At 36.0% G+C, this 19,538-nt stretch overlaps 1 protein-coding gene across 3 annotated transcripts; it reads left to right on the forward strand.

Annotated features, from left to right (window-relative positions):
* The first annotated feature begins 3,012 nt into the window (after nt 1-3,012).
* LOC144553011 (alpha/beta-Hydrolases superfamily protein) lies at nt 3,013-6,126 on the forward strand. Of its 3 annotated transcripts, XR_013511300.1 has the most exons (4): nt 3,013-3,782; nt 4,492-4,858; nt 5,321-5,444; nt 5,848-6,126. XR_013511300.1 is itself a non-coding variant. In XM_078301077.1 (3 exons), exons 1-2 carry the CDS (start codon nt 3,097-3,099, stop codon nt 4,811-4,813), a joined length of 1,008 nt encoding a protein of 335 aa, XP_078157203.1. In that variant the 5' UTR covers nt 3,013-3,096; the 3' UTR covers nt 4,814-4,858; nt 5,321-5,768. The 3 variants fall into 3 exon arrangements, 2 of the variants coding, with proteins under 2 accessions (XP_078157203.1, XP_078157202.1); XM_078301077.1 differs by lacking the exon at nt 5,848-6,126 and having other exon boundaries at nt 5,321-5,768; XM_078301076.1 differs by lacking the exons at nt 5,321-5,444; nt 5,848-6,126 and having other exon boundaries at nt 3,015-3,782; nt 4,492-5,007.
* The last annotated feature ends 13,412 nt before the right edge of the window (nt 6,127-19,538 follow it).

The following is a 19,538-nucleotide window of genomic DNA, read 5'->3' on the forward strand; positions in this document are numbered from 1 at the left end:
GTACGTATACGTATTTACTGTTCACGCACTGTTTATGCACTATTCACACCTGTTTGTTCACTGTTCATATGTACTGTTCAAACACTGTAGAATTACTGTTCCCAAATACTGTTCATATGCCCTGTTCATATGTACTGTAGAGTTACTGTTCATATGCACTGTTCAATCACTGTTTAAATACTGTTCATATATACCGTTCCTAAATACTGTTGACAATTGAAATTAGTAAACTGACCAAATATTTGACATTTACGAATGTAGTTCATTGGCAATGTCTATTGGAATTTCATTACATTTTGGAGGGAAATTCATAAATGATCAGTATGGTGTACGTTACTCCAAACCTCCAGTAAATACGTATTGGGTTGAAGAAAATTTCTCATTCGAGGAGTTGCATTCGCTTATTTATGAAGCGAGCGGCTACAATAAGAATCACTGGAAATTAGAAATACAGGCCCGTATGCTCCAAGCAGGAAAGTATCTCAGAATCACATTGCGAGATGAAGGAGCATTTAGAGGCCTGCTTAGGAAGGTTGTGAGGTCCGGTGATCCTCTGTTGGAAGTTTTTGCATGCCGAATTAACAGAGAGTCAGGAGCTAGATGTTCATCCCAAAATTTGGCTGTAGAAAATTATCAACCAAATTATGAACCACACACTCCTCTATTCGTACCCGAACCAATGCCAGTACTAGAACCAGAACCAGAAATATACAGTAATTCACCCCAATCTCCACCTTTTATCCAACCCCAACCACAATGTCCACCTTTTATCCCACCTATATCCGTAGGTTCTCCATCCTTACCTGGACCTAAACCAAATCCTCACCCCAGACCGCCACCAGTACATGAAGATCCAAACGAGTCAGAATTTGAATTTATGAACGAGGTACCGGATGAGAATCTGCAAACTGGGGATGAATGGGGGGAAGGAGACTTGGATGATGAGGTAGATGAGGAAGATGAAGAAGAATACACACAGCCAACTGTGAGGCAAAATAGAGATATGCCGTTAAGTGGCCGTTCTGAGACTCACCCGTTCCTAAACTTCAATGACACATCTGCTTTTCAAGAAGCAGATGTTTCTTACTACGGTCATCGGATTGAATACAAGAGTGAGCTCGCAGCAGGCCAATTCTTCGCCAACAAAAAGCAACTGACGAAAAAGATCAGAGAGTACCATGTTGACAAGAATAAAATATATTAATTATTGAATGGGTCTCACAAATTCTTTAACAATTGCAACATCTATATTTAATTATTGGGTAAAGAATTATATATGTTCTTAAATTATTTAACAATTGCAACATCTAACATGCAACATCTATATTTCTATTATTGGGTAAACAATTGCAACATCTATATTTAACAATTGCAATTTTGACCAACTCATGGTTGATTACTTAAATTATATATGTTCCCACACATGCACCATATCATATACTCTATTTAAATTATGTCTAACAAAAAAAGTAATACATCTCAAAGACATTTCATCGAACAACTTGCGTGCATTACCAATTCAATCAAATTAACACAAAATTTACATAAACTAACTTACCGTTCTTGAGTTGGGCTAAATATACTACCAATTTGATATTAACATATCACAAATAATCTATCAAACATCTTTTTAGCATTTCATCGAACATCTTACGTGCATTCACAATTCAATCAAATTAACTCAAAATCGATATAAAATTACTTACCTTTCTTGAGTAGTGGAGTTGTGGAGATGATACACCGGTATGGCAGTCGAAGATAACGTCCGACGGAGATGATACACCGGTTATGGGAAATTGAACAATCAACAAGATGGGAGAAATGGAGCGGGGCAGGGCATACCAAGATCGGGCCGGAGCAAGGAGGGGTGGGGCGGGTCCGATTCGGCGGAGCAAGGCCGGTGGTCACGGCTCTGGTGACAGCAGAAAACGGGAACAGAGAGGCAGAGAGGCGGAGAGGCAGGCTGTTTTGGAGAAGAAAGGAGCCGCTTCAAGATCCGTGCACATATCCTAATTTCAGGCCCGGAGCGCGGATATTATCCGCGGGGGGGATTTTTTAATCCGGGGCGCGGATAATATCCGCGGGGGAGAATATTTATTCCGGGGCGCGGATATTATCCGCGGGGGGGGGGTATTTTTATAAATTTGTTCATAATGTGGTTATTTTTATTAATTTTATTTATTATTTGGGTATTTTTAAAAAAATCGGGTTATTATTGGCTGAAGAATTTTAATTGGAGACCGAATTAGGGATTCAGTCTCCATGTAATTTTTTTTTTAATATAAAGGTTCTTCTCCTTGCATTTCACCTTCCATTTTTCACTACAATATAAATAAATACATAAAAAAAAATTAACATGCAAATCCAATTCAATATTGACATGCATGACATGCAAACCCAATCAAATATTAACATTTATTCTACACTAAAAAAAATCATTCAACAATTATTACATGCATCTACACTAAAAAAAATTACATGCAAATAAACCATGCATCTACATAATTACGAAATAAATAATTAAAAAAATATTACATGCACATAAACCATACAAATAAATAAATCATTCAACAATTACTGCATGCATACTAAAAAAAAGGAGAAGGGAGCCACGGGCGTGAAAAAAAAAGGGGAGACCGAACGGTCCATCCGGTATGGAGAAATAAAATGTGGAGACCGGATGGTCCGTCCGGTTTGGAGAAAAAATAGTTTGGATGGGATCTTCTGTGGCAGAAATTGTACAGTAATCGTGAAAAATTAAAAAATTGAAAAATTGAAAGAAAAAAAAAAAAAAGTTGAGACCGAACGGTCCGTTTGATACTTATAATTTTCAAAAAAAAAAAAATCATGATGATTCGTAAAATTCATTTAATTATTTATGGTTTATAAAAAAAATTCAAGAATATGCTAATAACAATAAAAAAAAATAGGTAAAAGAAATCAAACAAAGAAAAAGAGTCAAGAAGTATCCTTACCTTACCCCAGTTCCCCACGCCAAGTAGCAAACAAAAGTAACAGACAAAACCTTCTCTGTTCTCTGTTGCGTATCCCTTTTCCATCTCCTACCCCTATCTCTTTGACCCCTGTTCCGTACCGATGGGAACCCAACCGGTACCGGAACCGGTACAACCGACCAGGAAGTACCGAAACTTCTGGGGCAATTCGCCGGAGACAGAGGAGGAGTACTACGCGCTCCACGGCGTCTCCGGCGCCTCGACCCACTTCACGGCCTCATCGGGTCGGTCTCTCTTTACCCGCTCCTGGGCCCCACTTGTCGGACCGACGCGTGCCCTGGTCTTCATGATCCACGGTTATGGCAACGACACCGGCTGGACCATGCAATTGACCGCCACCTTCCTCGCCAGTCACGGCTTTGCGTGCTTTGCCGCAGACCTCCCCGGTCACGGCAGATCACCCGGGCTTCGGGCCTTCGTGCCTGACCTCAATTTGGTGCTCGACGACCTCCAGGCCTTCTTCCAGTCGGTGCGGGCCCGGCCCGAGAACCATGGCTACAAATCATTCTTATTTGGGGAGTCAATGGGGGGAGCATTGTGCTTGCTGATGCACCTGAGCATGCCTGCTGAGTCATGGGCCGGTGCGGTGCTCGTTGCACCGATGTGCAAGATATCGGACCATATCAAGCCCCCCTGGCCGGTGCAGATGGCTCTGAGGTTTGTTGCCAGGTTTGCGCCAACACTGGCTGTGGTCCCCACAGCTGATCTCGTCGAGAAATCAGTCAAGGTGCCAGAAAAGAGGGTCCTTGCTATGTGTAATCCCATGAGGTAGTAATTTGGCCATTTGTCTACTTATTAGTTCTTATCAAATTGGTTAATTAATAAAAGCTTTTAGTTTAGTTTGTTAAAAGTTAGTTTATTTAACCTGTTGAGAGTACAGAAATGAAATAGTGAGTGGTGTGAATGGATTTTTTTTTTCTTTTTACATATTGAGATTTTATTCGCTTAAATGGGGTCTGTATTGAAATTGCCATAGATTGTTAAACCTGATTAGAGAGGCAACAATGTCTCCCCAATTTGATATTTGGCTAAAATCAGGAAAAAAAAAAAATAACAAGTGAGGCTATGATAATATGCATATTACAGATCAATCCATGTCTATTTTCTAAGTTCAAACAGTCGATCCGAACCGTTAAACATGATCTCCATATAAAAATGTCCTTGAAGATCAAATTTTATATTTTTAGAATTTTTTAAATAGGTAGAAAATCACTGCTTGAGGTGGTTAGGAATTTTTAGAGCAAGTATTTTCTACCTATCTAAAAAATGTTCCAAAAAATGTAAAATTTGGTCTACAATTACATTTTCATAGAGAGTAATGAAGATCATGTTTAACGGTTCAGATCGGCTATTTGAACTTTGTAAATAGAGATATGAGCATGTTCAGTAATATTTAATAATAAGACATCTCTAACCTGGACTTTAATGGTTACCAAATATCAATCATGCAAAAATCTCATCAAATGACTCGAATCAGGTACTTTGGGAAACCGAGGCTGGGGACAGTAGTGGAGCTACTAAGAGTAACTGATGAGCTTGGCTCAAGACTCCATGAGGTCTCAATTCCTTTCTTGGTTTTACATGGGAGTGCCGATGAGATCACAGACCCGGCTGTCAGTAAAGCATTGTATGAAGAGGCGAGAAGTGAAGATAAATCCATAAAGATATATGATGGGATGTTGCATTCCCTGTTGTTTGGCGAACCTGACGAGAATGTCGCCATCGTATGGCAGGATATTCTTGCTTGGCTTAACGAACGATGCTCTGATCAGCATGAGATTAATATCGAAACAATATAGAAGCTTTTTAATTTTTCTTTTATTTTCTTTTACTTTTCATATCAGGTAAATAATTTTATGGGGCGTTCTTTTCTTTTCTATTTTCTTTTTTTTGCATTGACACTGTTATTGCATTCTGATTACTGTGATTAAAATTAATTAGCTGTTATTGGGAAGGTTACTGATGCGTCCTAAGTCATTAACCTTGGATTAATTCATGTCTTTTGTCTACTGTTTTTGTGCAATAATGGTATTGATTTGTCTCTATTATATTCTAGGGTAGATGCATAAGTCATCTGGTCAGTATTTGATTATATTCTAGGGTAGATGAATATCTGTAACTGTAATGTCAAATGTTTAAGAAATGTAAAAAATATATTGGTGCCGACCAAATCTTAAGCCATCTTAATTTTGCTTATAACAGCTCTTTGTTGGCAGCACAATGCATACAAAAGGAAATGCTCTTTCATTGATCCATATATTCTGACTTGATTTCTTTATCTTATGTATTTTTACTATAAATTTTAGATCGTCAAGAAATGTTTGAGCAGATAACTGGAGGATGAGAAGGTTGGTACCAGTAAAGCTGAATTGCTAGCGAGATCAGGCATGATGTGAATAAGCCAATGCTGTACTGATGGGACCGATGGTGGTGAGTTATTACAGTTTGTGTTGGTACCTTGGCAAGATTACATCCAAGTATCTAACCTATTTACAGAAGTCATCTATGGCATTTTTGTAAATAGTTCCTTTCTAAATGCCACAGGAGGTGAGTTTGAGTGTACATCAAGAACTAGTAACAGTAACTACAGACTAAGAAATAAGAACTTATGATACAATAGAAGCTCTCAAACATTTTATAGTACTTGCACAATTTATAGAAATCAGTGATCGGTGGTTTGGGGGCATTGCATAATTTCAGTTGGTATACTAGTAGTTTAGGTTTTATTGCTGTACTGACTGATCATTATCTCAATTTAATGTAGTGTTTTTTGCTATTTAAGGCATATAAAATAAATTTGAAATTTGATTATTCCAGTTCTTGCTCCGAACAGAAACTGCCATTTAAACATTGTTTGCACTGTATAATCTGTTACACACTTCAAACAACAAAATTCACCTGAGCCAAGAATTCCCAAGCAAGTAACAACTCATAACAGTCCACAAAAGAATCTTCCAGTTCGAAGCGGGGTGAGTCCGATGGGCATCCGACCTGCTCAGAACCGTCTAATTCACTCAAGGATTCACAAACACTTGATCCGCACAAATTTTGAAGGGGCGCACACGAATCCTGAAGTGAACAGACGGTTTTGAATGACCATCGGACTGATTTTTGTTTGATGCCCATCAGACAGCATGTATGCTTCCCTTCCAGTTTCACCTCCTTTTCTCCTTCTGTAAAAATTTGAAGTCGCTTTCGGGCCTTCATTCCAAATCTGCATGATCTGGTATCTTGTAAAGTTGTACTACACCGTCAAAATCCTTTGCATTCAAAACATAAAAACTGAATTAATGAAAATAATTGCATTTAGTTATCTCAATGCTGTATGCGGTTCCATTTGTTTCGTAACTCCACTTTTTGTTCGATAGAGCCCACAAGGCCACAATAATTGCATTCGAAACATATTTTTCATTCTTGATCATAGAGCCCACAATATATTATTAAAAAGAAATAATAAATAAGATTTCCTCAAAAAATAATAATAATAATAATAATAATAATAATAAGACCCTAGTATTTATTAATTTTTCATTTTGAACGTTTGAACGGCTTCGCATGGAAAATTGAGAACCAAGTGCGTGATTATAGTTTGCGAACGTCAAGTGAGCCTACACATTCATGTTCTTACATGCTTTTTGTATGATATATTGATATGTTTGGTTGAACCTCATATTAATTACATGACCAATTTGTTGAATAGTATAACAGAAGTTTTGAATGAGCAAAATACTACTAAATTTCTTTCCAAGTAGTTGTTATATTATTTAAGAAATAGTGAAAAAAAGTTACCTAATTTTTTTACTTTCTTATTCTTAAAAATATTTAGCATAACTCAGACATGATTATGTATGCCTTTCTTGAAAAAATAAAAAAAGAAAAAAGAAGAAGAAGAAGAAGAGATAATTACATATAAGTCATTGGAGAAAACTAATGTTACATTGATATTCTTAAATTTCAAGAAAATTTACAAGGTTTTGAAGTTTTGTCAAAAGTTCAAATATGTATTGTTATTTTTTTTTATAAACACCAACTTAATTTTTCTATTTATGTAAGTGAGAAATATTAAATTGCAAATATTAATTCCAATTTGGAAAGATTAAAAAATTTATTCCTCATATTTCTAAATGCAGTAGCAATTAAAAAATAGAAAAAATGATTTTGTTATTGTTTGCAATACTTATACAACTAATAATCAATGTTAACTATATGTATGTGTTTCTTTTTTCAATTTTTAGATTCAACTAGAAAAAATGATTCTATTATAACAAGTTCATGATATGACCCAAAGGGGAAAGAGCCATATTTATTTTTGACATATGTTATTAAGAGCTTAATTAATGTTTCACATGGTTTTTATATTACGGGTGGACATTTTTTTTTTGTTTAGTCAAGATAATAATTTCAGATTATTTATTTTACCAAATAAATCGTAGGTTTGTATATATAATAAATACTTAAAAGAAAATGATTTTTTTTGTTTATTTTTAATTTTAAAATCTTTAACAATAATATTACTATTTTGATGAAGTTGACATTATTATGTTTATTTTCTGAATGAATTAATTTACAAATTACAAATCATATTAAACTTATTTGTGCATTATAAATTATTTATTATGGTTGTATTCAGACTTCGTTATGAAAAATGTATCAAATAAAAAAAGTTAAATTTTGTAAAAGAAACTAATTCCGTAAAATAGTTTTTGCTTCATCCAGCACACAAATCATATACAATATATTATTTTATTTTATTATTTATACGCTTCGTAAATCATATACAGAGGCATTTTGGGCTGATACTTCCATCTTTTGTGGCTTCTCTAGTTAACATGATTACATGAGCATAGTTTTCGCTCATAGAGTGTTGTTGCTGGAAATAAAATAAAGTTGTATAATCAACTTCACCGGTACTGTAACAGAAAATATCTTTGTAAGGAATAAAATAAATCAGATGTTTTGCTTTATATGATCAGGCGGTCCCTGTCCTTTAACAATTACCAAGCAGAGAGTCCAATGGGCAACTGGGCATGCATTAGATCAAATTTGATCTCATGTCCGATCTGAATTTGATTCGGATTAAAATTCCAGTGAAAATTAAATTTATAAATTATTTTAGAATTTAAATTGGTCATTCAAATTTTAATACGGGTCGAATGATCGAGATCAAACATTGAACCACAATTGATCTGATGTACATGCAAATTCTTTGCTCCCTTAACAACAAATGTTAGTAATGCCTAATTGGGTCCAGTTATCCAAAGGGCGCCACGTGTCCTTTTCTCGATGTGGCTGACGTGGCTTAGTGAGTATGGCAATTTGAGTTTGAATCAGAGTTGTTCCTTTTACATATACATTACAGATTTGAGTTGCATATGTCGAATACTGATATGCTAGAGTCAGGACGGAACTAGACTTTCAGATAATGGGATCCAAAATGAATAGAGATCAAGTATATTTTTTTTTTTTTACTATTAGTTATATTAATTTCATACTGTCCATAATATTTTAGTTTAAATTATATTCAAAATAGAGTCTAAATAAAAAAAATTGAGAATAAATAAAAGTCAATTGATTTCATTTATTGACTGTGTATTCACCCCTATAGCATCTTTTTGAATTCTGATATGCTACGAGTTAGATGTGGCAAGACGTTAGATTCAAAACTTGGGTTCAATCACGTCACAGATTCTAGGGTCATCACTTTTGAGGAGGAGCAAACAGATCCTATTTAGATTCAGGTTTTTAGTTGATTGATTATTTGATTACATGCCAGGTTTTTAAACGGTGTCTATTTAGATTCACAAGGAGTGTATTAATTAATACGAAATGAGTTGCTTTAAGATTCATATTGAACGGTTCAGATTTTTACACGTATCGACTCAAGAGTTATCCAAGGAGATGCGAATTCACATCCTACCCCCTTTAAAAGTAATTATTACCTTGAAACGCTTTTTTTTTTATTATTATTATTATTATTATTATTTTTAAAATCATTATTATTATTTCTTTGCACTTTTTGTTTGACAATAGAGGTGATATCAGATCGGGTTGGATTTTGAATAGTCTAATTTTAGATCATTTTAAATCTTGGGTCATTTTTTGTCAGATCGAATTTACTCGGGTTTCAGATTATTCAGCTTCAGGTGGTATCAGGTTTTGGATCATTTAAGTTCGGGTCAGGTCAGGTTTTAAGTTAACCGATTTCATGTCATGTCAAAATTAGACATGTCGTTGATAAAAAAAAATGTCTCATGCAGCATTCATTTCTAATACCAACACCACTGAATTGTCAAAATTTAAACCAAATGCGCCTAAATTTTGAAAATAATAACTTAGTGCTTTTTCTTATTATTATTTCTTTGTACTTTTTGTTTGACAATAGAGGTGATACCGGATCGGGTTGGATTTTGAATAGTCTAATTTTGGATCATTTTAAATCTTGGGTCATTTTTTGTCAGATCGAATTCACTCGTGTTTCAGATTATCCAGCTTCAGGTGGCATCGGGTTTTGGATCATTTAAGTTTGGGTCAGGTCAGATTTTAAGTTAACCGATTTCATGTCATGTCAAAATTAGACATGTCGTTGATAAAAAAAAAAATGTCTCGTGCAGCATTCATTTCTAATACCAACACCACTGAATTATCAAAATTTAAACCAAATGAGCCTAAATTTTGAAAATAATAACTTAGCGCTTTAGATTCAGGATTTATAAGTGTCAAAGTCCGTAAAATATGAACAATCAAATTTAATTGTAAGATAAATTTGCAATGTTAATACAAAAAAATAATATTTACCAATGTCTATTTTTGAAAGTACTTCCGGTTGCTATCTAGACAGTAAATTAAGCCTCAGCATGTATGCTCTTACATGCTTTATGTGTGATATGCTCGGTTAAACCTCATATTAATTACATGATCCATTGGTTTAATAGTATATATAGCAGAGCTTTTAAAAAGACAAAATACTCTTCAATTTCTTTCCAAGTAGTCCTTATATTAATAAAGAAGTATTGAAAAAAAAAGATACCTAAATCCTAGTTTCTGATTCTGAATATTGCATAACTATGCAGATATTATTACTTATGTCTTTCTTCTAAAAAAGAAAAAAGGGCAAGAAGAAGAAGAAGATATAATTATATATAAGTCATTGGAGAAAACTTATTCATAATCGGATCGGAAATCAATCCGATAAAACTTCAGATCAACGGTCTATTAGTTGAATCGATTGGTCAACCGGTTCCACTTTTAACACTTTTAAAACAATCATAATTTATATCTGTTACACATATATCAATATTCTAATAACACTGGTATACATATCCACTATTTAGAATTTTAACATATATAGTCAGGTTTATAAGATGAATAATAGTAAAGTATAGTATGAGGATTTTAGCATGGCCCTACGGGCACTTTGAGAAGCAATTTCAAACATGTATGAAATTACAAAATCAGAGTTCAATTGCATATGAAATTTGAGAAGAATTAAGGTTAAATTTAGAATTGCATATGAAAATTTGAGCCTTCTTACAAAATCAGAGTTAGAGTCAATTGCATTTTCTACCAAGTTAAGTTACTGTATACAAACTTAAAGTTTGGTGGCACTATTTCACCAAGTATCAACATACTTTTGATCAAACTAATCGGTGAGTAACCATCATGAAAATTAATCAATTTGGGTTATATAATTAGCTGGTGCCAAACCACCATGATATTGTACAAACCGTGATCATGCACATTCTAGTATCAGACTTTAATGATACCAAGTTGATATTTAAAGTTAATTTATACAACAAAATAACACTGACTTTTACTTTTAGATGATCAATATGTATGTAGTACAATCAGGTGGGACCGTGGGACCTTATCCCACTTTCTAAATAATATTGATGCAAGCCAATAATACAATTGCCAATTGCTGGTTTGGTCGTTGCACTGATACCACTTACTGGTACTGGGGACAAAGGTATTGATAAGAATAACTATCTTCTCAACTGTACCACCACTTTACCCATCCACCACCCGTTGCTTGAAAGTCTTAAAGAACTATTAGCTTGTTCTTTTTCTTTTTCTTTTTTTCCCTAGAATTGAGGTTTACTTTTGTTGTGTAAGATACTGGCTGTGCGTTGAAGTATTAATTATTGCTTGGGTTGTTTGTGATTTGGGGTAAATTTGGTAGTGAAAAAATATTGTAGATGCAAGGCTGAAAAACACTACTTTAATTTGCAACAAATCTCCGATCTCTAACACACCCTTATTATTGAAAAATATGCACATTAAAGTCTAAATAGTTTTTTAAACAGTGGTTCGCACAAAGCAGTAAGATCTCAACAAATAAAATTATATTTTGGTTTGAGCATTCATCAAACACTTAAAAAACATGTATCAATGCAATAAAATTAACTAAAAATTTCAAGCCTTTCACGTATTTTACAAATTTGAGTTTAGTGATTAAATAAACTTACAGTACTTGATGTTGGCAAGTTCATTAATTTGTTTCAAGCTAATTCTTGAGAATGATCATGCAAAACTGTAAAATATACATAAATAGATCATCAATATTGAAGGACACGACCAAACTGAGAATTGAGAGATCGTAGGTGGAAGGAGGTCTAAATTCTCAGTGATTTCCATCTTAGCGGTTTGAGAAAAGCAAGAAATTTGTAGGATCATGGAAGAAATACGTGATTTCTATAAGAAATGTGAAACTAGTTTTGAACCGGATTTTTACATTGGTCTTTTTTAGTGGTTTTAAAATCTAGCCGATTAAATTGATTTTTACTGATTCAACAAATTAAGGTTAAGCGGTGTTTTAAAAGAATCAAACCAGACCGGCTTAATTAGTGTTTTGAAAACATGACAATAATACTTGTGGTGAAAAAAAAGAATGAAGAGAATAATCTGACAATGGTATTCATGGTTAAAGAGAACTTCCATAGCAATGTATGCGTGCATCCCATTGTATTTTTGGAAGTGCAACTAGTAACATTGACTATAGTTACTAGCATTGAAAATACCCTGTTATCTTGCCATCTGGAGACACTACTAGAATACTCCAAACACCATCAATTGGACTGTTGTATTAGGGTTGTAAATGTCCTCTTATCTTGTCATATAGAGACACTACTAGAGTGCGCCAAACAACTTTAATTGGAGTGTTGTAGGGTTGTAATTGCCCTATTATCTTGCCATCTGGAGACACTACTAGAGTGCTCCAACCAACTTCAATTGGAGTGTTGTATTAGGGTTGTAAATGCCTTATTATCTGGCCATCTAGAGACACAACTAGAGTGCTCCAAACACCTTCAATTGGAGTGTTGTATTAGGGTTGTAAATGCCCTATTTTGTTGCCATCTGGAGACACTACTAGAGTACTCCAAACACCTTAAATTGGAGTGCAGTATTAGGGTTGTAAATACCAAATTATCTTGCCATCTGAAGACACAACTAGAGTGCTCCAAACACCTTCAATTGGAGTGTTTTTATTTGGGTTGTAAATGCCCTATTATCATGCCATATGGAGACTCCACTAGGGTGCTCTAAACACCTTCAATTGGAGTGTTGTATTAGGGTGGTAAATGCCCAATTATCTTGCCATCTGGAGACACTACTATAGGGCTCTAAACAACTTCAATTGGAGCGTTGTATTAGGGTTGTGAATGCCCTATTATCATGCCATATGGAGACTCCACTAGGGTGCTCTAAACACCTTCTGTTGGAGTGTTGTATTAAGGTTGTAAATGCCTTATTATCATGCCATATGGAGACTCCACTAAGGTGCTCTAAACACCTTGAATTGCAGTGTTGTATTAGGGTTGTAAATGCCCAATTATATTGCTATCTGGAGACACTACTAGAGTGCTCCAAACACCTTCAGTTGGAGTGTTATACTAGGGTTGTAAATGCCTTATTATCTTGCCATATAGAGACACTACTAGAGTCCTCTAAACACCTTCAATTGGAGTGTTGTATTAGGGTTCTAAATTTCCAATTATCTTGCCATCTGGAGACACTACTAGAGTGCTCCAAACACCTTCAATTGCAGTGTTGTACTAGGGTTGTAAATGTCTTATTATCTTTCCATATAAAGACACTACAAGAGTGCTCCACACACCTTCAATTGGAGTGTTTTTATTAGGATTGTAAATGCCCTATTATCTTGCCATCTCGAGACACTATTAGAGTTCTCCATACACCTTCAAATGGAGTGTTGTACTAGGGTTGTAAATGCCTAATTATCTTTCCATATAGAGACACTACAAGAGTGCTCCAAACACCTTAAATTGGAGTGTTGTATTAGGGTTGTAAATGCCCTATTATATTGCCATCTGGAGACACTACTAGAGTGCTCCAACCACCTTCAATTGGAGTGTTGTTCTAGGGTCGTAAATGCCCAATTATCTTGTCATATAGAGACATTACAAGAGTCCTCCAAACACCTTCAATTAGAGTGTTGTATTAGGGTTGTAAATGCCCTATTATCATGCCATCTGGAGACACTACTAGAGTGCTCCATACACATTCTGTTTGAGTGTTATATTAGGGTTGTAAATGCCCTATTATCATGCCATATAGAGACACTACTAGAGTGCTCTAAACACCTTCAATTGGAGTGTTGTATTAGTCTTGTAAATGCACAATTATCTTGCCATCTGGAGACACTACTAGAGTGCTCCAAACACCTTCAATTATAGTGTTGTACTAGGGTTGTAAATGCCTGATTATCTTGCCATATAGAGACACTACAAGAGTGCTCCAAACACATTCAATTGGAGTATAGTATTAGGGTTGTAAATGCTCTATTATCTTGCCAAATGGACACACTACTAGAGTGCTCCAAACACATTTTGTTTGAGTGTTGTATTAGAGTTGTAAATGTCCTATTATCTTGCCATCTGGAGACACTACTAGAGTGCTCCATACACATTCTGTTTGAGTGTTGTATTAGAGTTGTAAATGTCCTATTATCTTGCCATCTGGAGACACTATTAGAGTTCTCCATACACCTTCAAATGGAGAATTGTACTAGGGTTGTAAATGCCCTGTTATCTTGCCATCTCGAGACACTATTAGAGTTCTCCATACACCTTCAAATGGAGTGTTGTACTAGGGTTGTAAATGCCTTATTATCTTTCCATGTAGAGACACTACAAGAGTGCTCCAAACACCTTAAATTGGAGTGTTGTATTAGGGTTGTAAATGCCCTATTATATTGCCATGTGGAGACACTACTAGAGTGCTCCAACCACCTTCAATTGGAGTGTTGTTCTAGGGTCGTAAATGCCCAATTATCTTGTCATATAGAGACATTACAAGAGTCCTCCAAACACATTCAATTGGAGTGTTGTATTACGGTTGTAACTGCCCTATTATCTTGCCATCAGGAGACACTACTAGAGTGCTCCATACACATTCTGTTTGAGTGTTGTATTAGGGTTGTAAATGCCCTATTATCATGCCATATAGAGACACTACTAGAGTGCTCTAAACACCTTCAATTGGAGTGTTGTATTAGGGTTGTAAATGCTCAATTATCTTGCCATCTGGAGACACTACTAGAGTGCTCCAAACACCTTCAATTATAGTGTTGTACTAGGTTTGTAAATGCCTGATTATCTTGCCATATAGAGACACTACAAGAGTGCTCCAAACACATTCAATTGGAGTGTAGTATTAGGGTTGTAAATGCTCTATTATCTTGCCGACTGGAGACACTACTATTAGAGTTGTAAATGCCCTATTATCTTGCCATCTGGAGACACTACTAGAGTGCTCCATACACATTCTGTTTGAGTGTTATATTAGGGTTGTAAATGCCCTATTATCATGCCATATAGAGACACTACTAGAGTGCTCTAAACACCTTCAATTGAAGTGTTCTATTAGTGTTGTAAATACCCAATTATCTTGCCATCTGGAGAAACTACTAGAGTGCTCCAAACACCTTCAATTATAGTGTTGTACTAGGGTTGTAAATGTCTGATTATCTAGCCATATAGAGACACTACAAGAGTGCTCCAAACACATTCAATTGGAGTGCAGTATTAGGGTTGTAAATACCCAACTATCTTGTCATCTGAAGATACTACTAGAGGGCTCCAAACACCTTCAATTGGAGTGTTTTTATTAGGGTTGTACATGTCCTATAATCTCGCAATCTGTAGACACTACTAGAATGCTCCAAACACCTTCAATTGGAGTGTTATACCAGAGTTGTAAACGCCCAATTATCTTGTCATATAGAGACATTACAAGAGTCCTCCAAACACCTTCAATTGGAGTGTTGTATTAGGGTTGTAAATGCCCTATTATCTTGCCATCTGGAGACACTACTAGAGTTCTCCATACACCTTCAAATGGAGTGTTGTACTAGGGTTCTAAATGCCTTATTATCTTCCCATATAGAGACACTACAAGAGTGCTCCAAACACATTCAATTGGAGTGTTGTATTAGGGTTTTAAATGCCCTATTATAGTGCCATCTGGAGACACTACTAGAGTGCCCCAACCACCTTCAATTGGAGTGTTGTTCTAGGGTCGTAAATGCCCAATTATCTTGTCATATAGAGACATTACAAGAGTCCTCCAAACACATTCAATTGGAGTGTTGTATTACGGTTGTAAATGCCCTATTATCTTGCCATCTGGAGACACTACTAGAGTGCTCCATACACATTCTGTTTGAGTGTTGTATTAGGGTTGTAAATGCCCTATTATGATGCCATATAGAGACACTCCTAGAGTGCTCTAAACACCTTCAATTGGAGTCTTGTATTAGGGTTGTAAATGCCCAATTATCTTGCCATCTGGAGACACTACTAGAGTGCTCCAAACACCTTCAATTATAGTGTTGTACTAGGGTTGTAAATGCCTGATTATCTTGCCATATAGAGACACTACAAGAGTGCTCCAAACACATTCAATTGGAGTGTAGTATTAGGGTTGTAAATGCTCTATTATCTTGCCAAATGGACACACTACTAGAGTGCTCCAAACACCTTCAATTCGAGTGTTGTATTAGAGTTGTAAATGCCCTATGATCTTGCAATTTGCAGACACTACTAGAGTGCTCCAAACACCTTCAATTGGAGCGTTTTTATTAGGGTTGTAAATCTCCTATAATCTGGCAATCTGTAGACACTAGTAGAGTGCTCCAAACACCTTCAATTGGAGTGTTATACCAGAGTTGTAAATGCCCAATTATCTTGCCACATAGAGACATTACAAGAGTCCTCCAAACACCTTCAATTGGAGTGTTGTATTAGGGTTGTAAATGCCCTATTATCTTGCCATCTGGAGACACTACTAGAGTTCTCCATACACCTTCAAATGGAGGGTTGTACTAGGGTTGTAAATGCCCTATTATCTTGCCATCTTGAGACACTATTAGAGTTCTCCATACACCTTCAAATGGAGTGTTGTACTAGGGTTGTAAATGCCTTATTATCTTTCCATATAGAGACACTACAAGAGTGCTCCAAACACCTTAAATTGGAGTGTTGTATTAGGGTTGTAAATGCCCTATTATATTGCCATCTGGAGACACTACTAGAGTGCTCCAACCACCTTCAATTGGAGTGTTGTTCTAGGGTCGTAAATGCCCAATTATCTTGTCATATAGAGACATTACAAGAGTCCTCCAAACACATTCAACTGGAGTGTTGTATTACGGTTGTAAATGCCATATTATGTTGCCTTCTAGAGACACTACTAGAGTCCTCCATACACATTCTGTTTGAGTGTTGTCTTAGGGTTGTAAATGCCCTATTATCATGCCATATATAGACACTACTAGAGTGCTCTAAACACCTTCAATTGGAGTCTTGTATTAGGGTTGTAAATGCTCAATTATCTTGCCATCTGGAGACACTACTAGAGTGCTCCAAACACCTTCAATTATAGTGTTTTACTAGGGTTGTAAATGCCTGATTACCTTGCCATATAGAGACACTACAAGAGTGCTCCAAACACATTCAATTGGAGTGTAGTATTAGGGTTGTAAATGCTCTATTATCTTGCCAAATGGAGACACTACTAGAGTGCTCCAAACACCTTCAATTAGAGTGTTGTATTAGAGTTGTAAATGCCCTATGATCTTGCAATTTGGAGACACTACTAGAGTGCTGCAAACACCTTAAATTGGAGTGCAGTATTAGGGTTGTAAATCTCCAGTTATCTTGCCATCTGAAGATACTACTAGAGTTCTCCAAACACCTTCAATTGGAGCGTTTTTATTGGGGTTGTAAATGCCCTATATTCTGGCAATCTGTAGACACTAGTAGAGTGCTCCAAACACCTTCAATTGAAGTGTTATACCAGAGTAGTAAATGCCCAATTATTTTGCCATATAGAGACATTACAAGAGTCCTCCAAACACCTTCAATTGGAGTGTTGTATTAGGGTTGTAAATGTCCTATTATCTTGCCATCTGGAGACACTACTAGAGTTCTCCATACACCTTCAAATGGAGGGTTGTACTAGGGTTGTAAATGCCTTATTATCTTGCCATAGAGAGACACTACAAGAGTGCTCCAAACACATTCAATTGGAGTGTAGTATTAGGGTTGTAAATGCCCTATTATCTTGCCAACTGGAGACACTACTAGAGTGCTCCAAACACCTTCAATTCGAGTGTTGTATTAGAGTTATAAATGCCCGATTATCTTGCAATTTGGAGACACTACTAGAGTGCTGCAAACACCTTAAATTGAAGTGCAGTACTAGGGTTGTAAAACCCAATTTTCTTACCATCTGAAGATACTACTAGAGTGCTCCAAACACCTTCAATTCGAGTGTTTTTTTAGGGTTGTAAATGCTCTATAATCTTGCAATCTGTAGACACTACTAGAGTGCTCCAAACACCTTCAATAGGAGTGTTATACTAGAGTTGTAAATGCCTAATTATCTTGCCATATAGAGATATTACAAGAGTCCTCCAAACATCTTCAATTGAAGTGTTGTATTAGAGTTGTAAATGCCCTGTTATCTTGCAATATGTAGACACTACTAGAGTGATCCAAGCACCTTCAATAGGAGTGTTATACTAGAGTTGTAAATGCCCAATTATATTGCCATATAGAGACATTACAAGAGTCCTCCAAACACCTTCAATTGATGTATTGTGTTAGGGTTGTAAATGCCCTATTATCTTGCCATCTGGAGACACTACTAGAGTTCTCCATACACCTTCAAAAGTAGTGTTGTACTAGGGTTGTAAATACCTTATTATCTTGCCATATAGAGACACTACAAGAATGCTCCAAACACATTCAATTGGGGTGTTGTATTAGGGTTATAAATGCCCTATTATATTGCCATCTGGAGACACTATTAGAGTGCTCCAAACACCTCGATTATCTTGCCATATAGAGACACTACAAGAGTGCTCCAAACACATTCAATTGGAGTGTAGTATTAGGGTTGTAAATGCCCTATTATCTTGCCAACTGGAGACACTACTAGAGTGCTCCAAACACCTTCAATTAGAGTGTTGTATTAGAGTTGTAAATGCCCTAATATCTTGCAATTTGGAGACACTACTAGAGTGCTGCAAACACCTTAAATTGGAGCGCAGTATTAGGGTTGTAAATACCCAATTATCTTACCATCTGGAGATACTACTAGAGTGCTCCAAACACCTTCAATTAGAGTGTTTTTATTGGGGTTGTAAATGCCCTATAATGTTGCAATCTGTAGACACTAGTAGAGTGCTCCAAACACTTTCAATTGGAGTGTTATACCAGAGTTGTAATTGCCAAATTATCTTGCCATATAGAGACATTACAAGAGTCCTCCAAACACCTTCAATTGGAGTGCTGTATTAGGGTTGTAAATGCCCTATTATCTTGCCATCTAGAGACTCTACTAGAGTTCTCCATACACCTTCAAATGGAGTGTTGTACTAGGGTTGTAAATGCCTTATTATCTTGCCATATTGACACTACAAGAGTGCTTCAAACACATTCAATTTGAGTGTAGTATTAGGGTTATAAATGCCCTATTATCTTGCCAACTGGAGACACTACTAGAGTGCTCCAAACACCTTCAATTCGAGTGTTGTATTAGAGTTGTAAATGCCCTATTATCTTGCCATCTAGAGACACTACTAGAGTGCTCCATACACATTCTGTTTGAGTGTTGTACTAGGGTTGTAAATGCCTGATTATCTTGCCATATAGAGACACTACAAGATTGCTCCAAACAGCTTCAATTGGAGTGTTGTATTAGGGTTGTAAATGCCCAATTATCTTGTCATCTGGAGACACTACTAGAGTGCTCCAAACACCTTCAATTCGAGTGTTGTATTAGAGTTATAAATGCCCTATTATCTTGCAATTTGGAGACACTATTAGAGTGCTGCAAACACCATAAATTGAAGTGCAGTATTAGGGTTGTAAATACCCAATTATCTTGCCATCTGAAGATACTACTATAGTGCTCCAAACACCTTCAATTCGAGTGTTTTTATTAGGGTTGTAAATGCTCTATAATCTTGCAATCTGTAGACACTACTAGAGTGCTCCA

Source organism: Carex rostrata, chromosome 4 (assembly GCF_964058835.1).
Source record: "Carex rostrata chromosome 4, lpCarRost1.2, whole genome shotgun sequence".
In the NCBI taxonomy this organism is placed as follows: domain Eukaryota; kingdom Viridiplantae; phylum Streptophyta; class Magnoliopsida; order Poales; family Cyperaceae; genus Carex; species Carex rostrata.

Bases quoted from the DNA above. Each gene is read 5' to 3' on its own strand.
- LOC144553011 (XM_078301077.1), top strand. From the start codon at position 3,097: ATGGGAACCCAACCGGTACCGGAACCGGTACAACCGACCAGGAAGTAC. The intron at 3,783-4,491 runs GTAGTAATTTGG...GACTCGAATCAG, and splicing joins GCTATGTGTAATCCCATGAG to GTACTTTGGGAAACCGAGGC.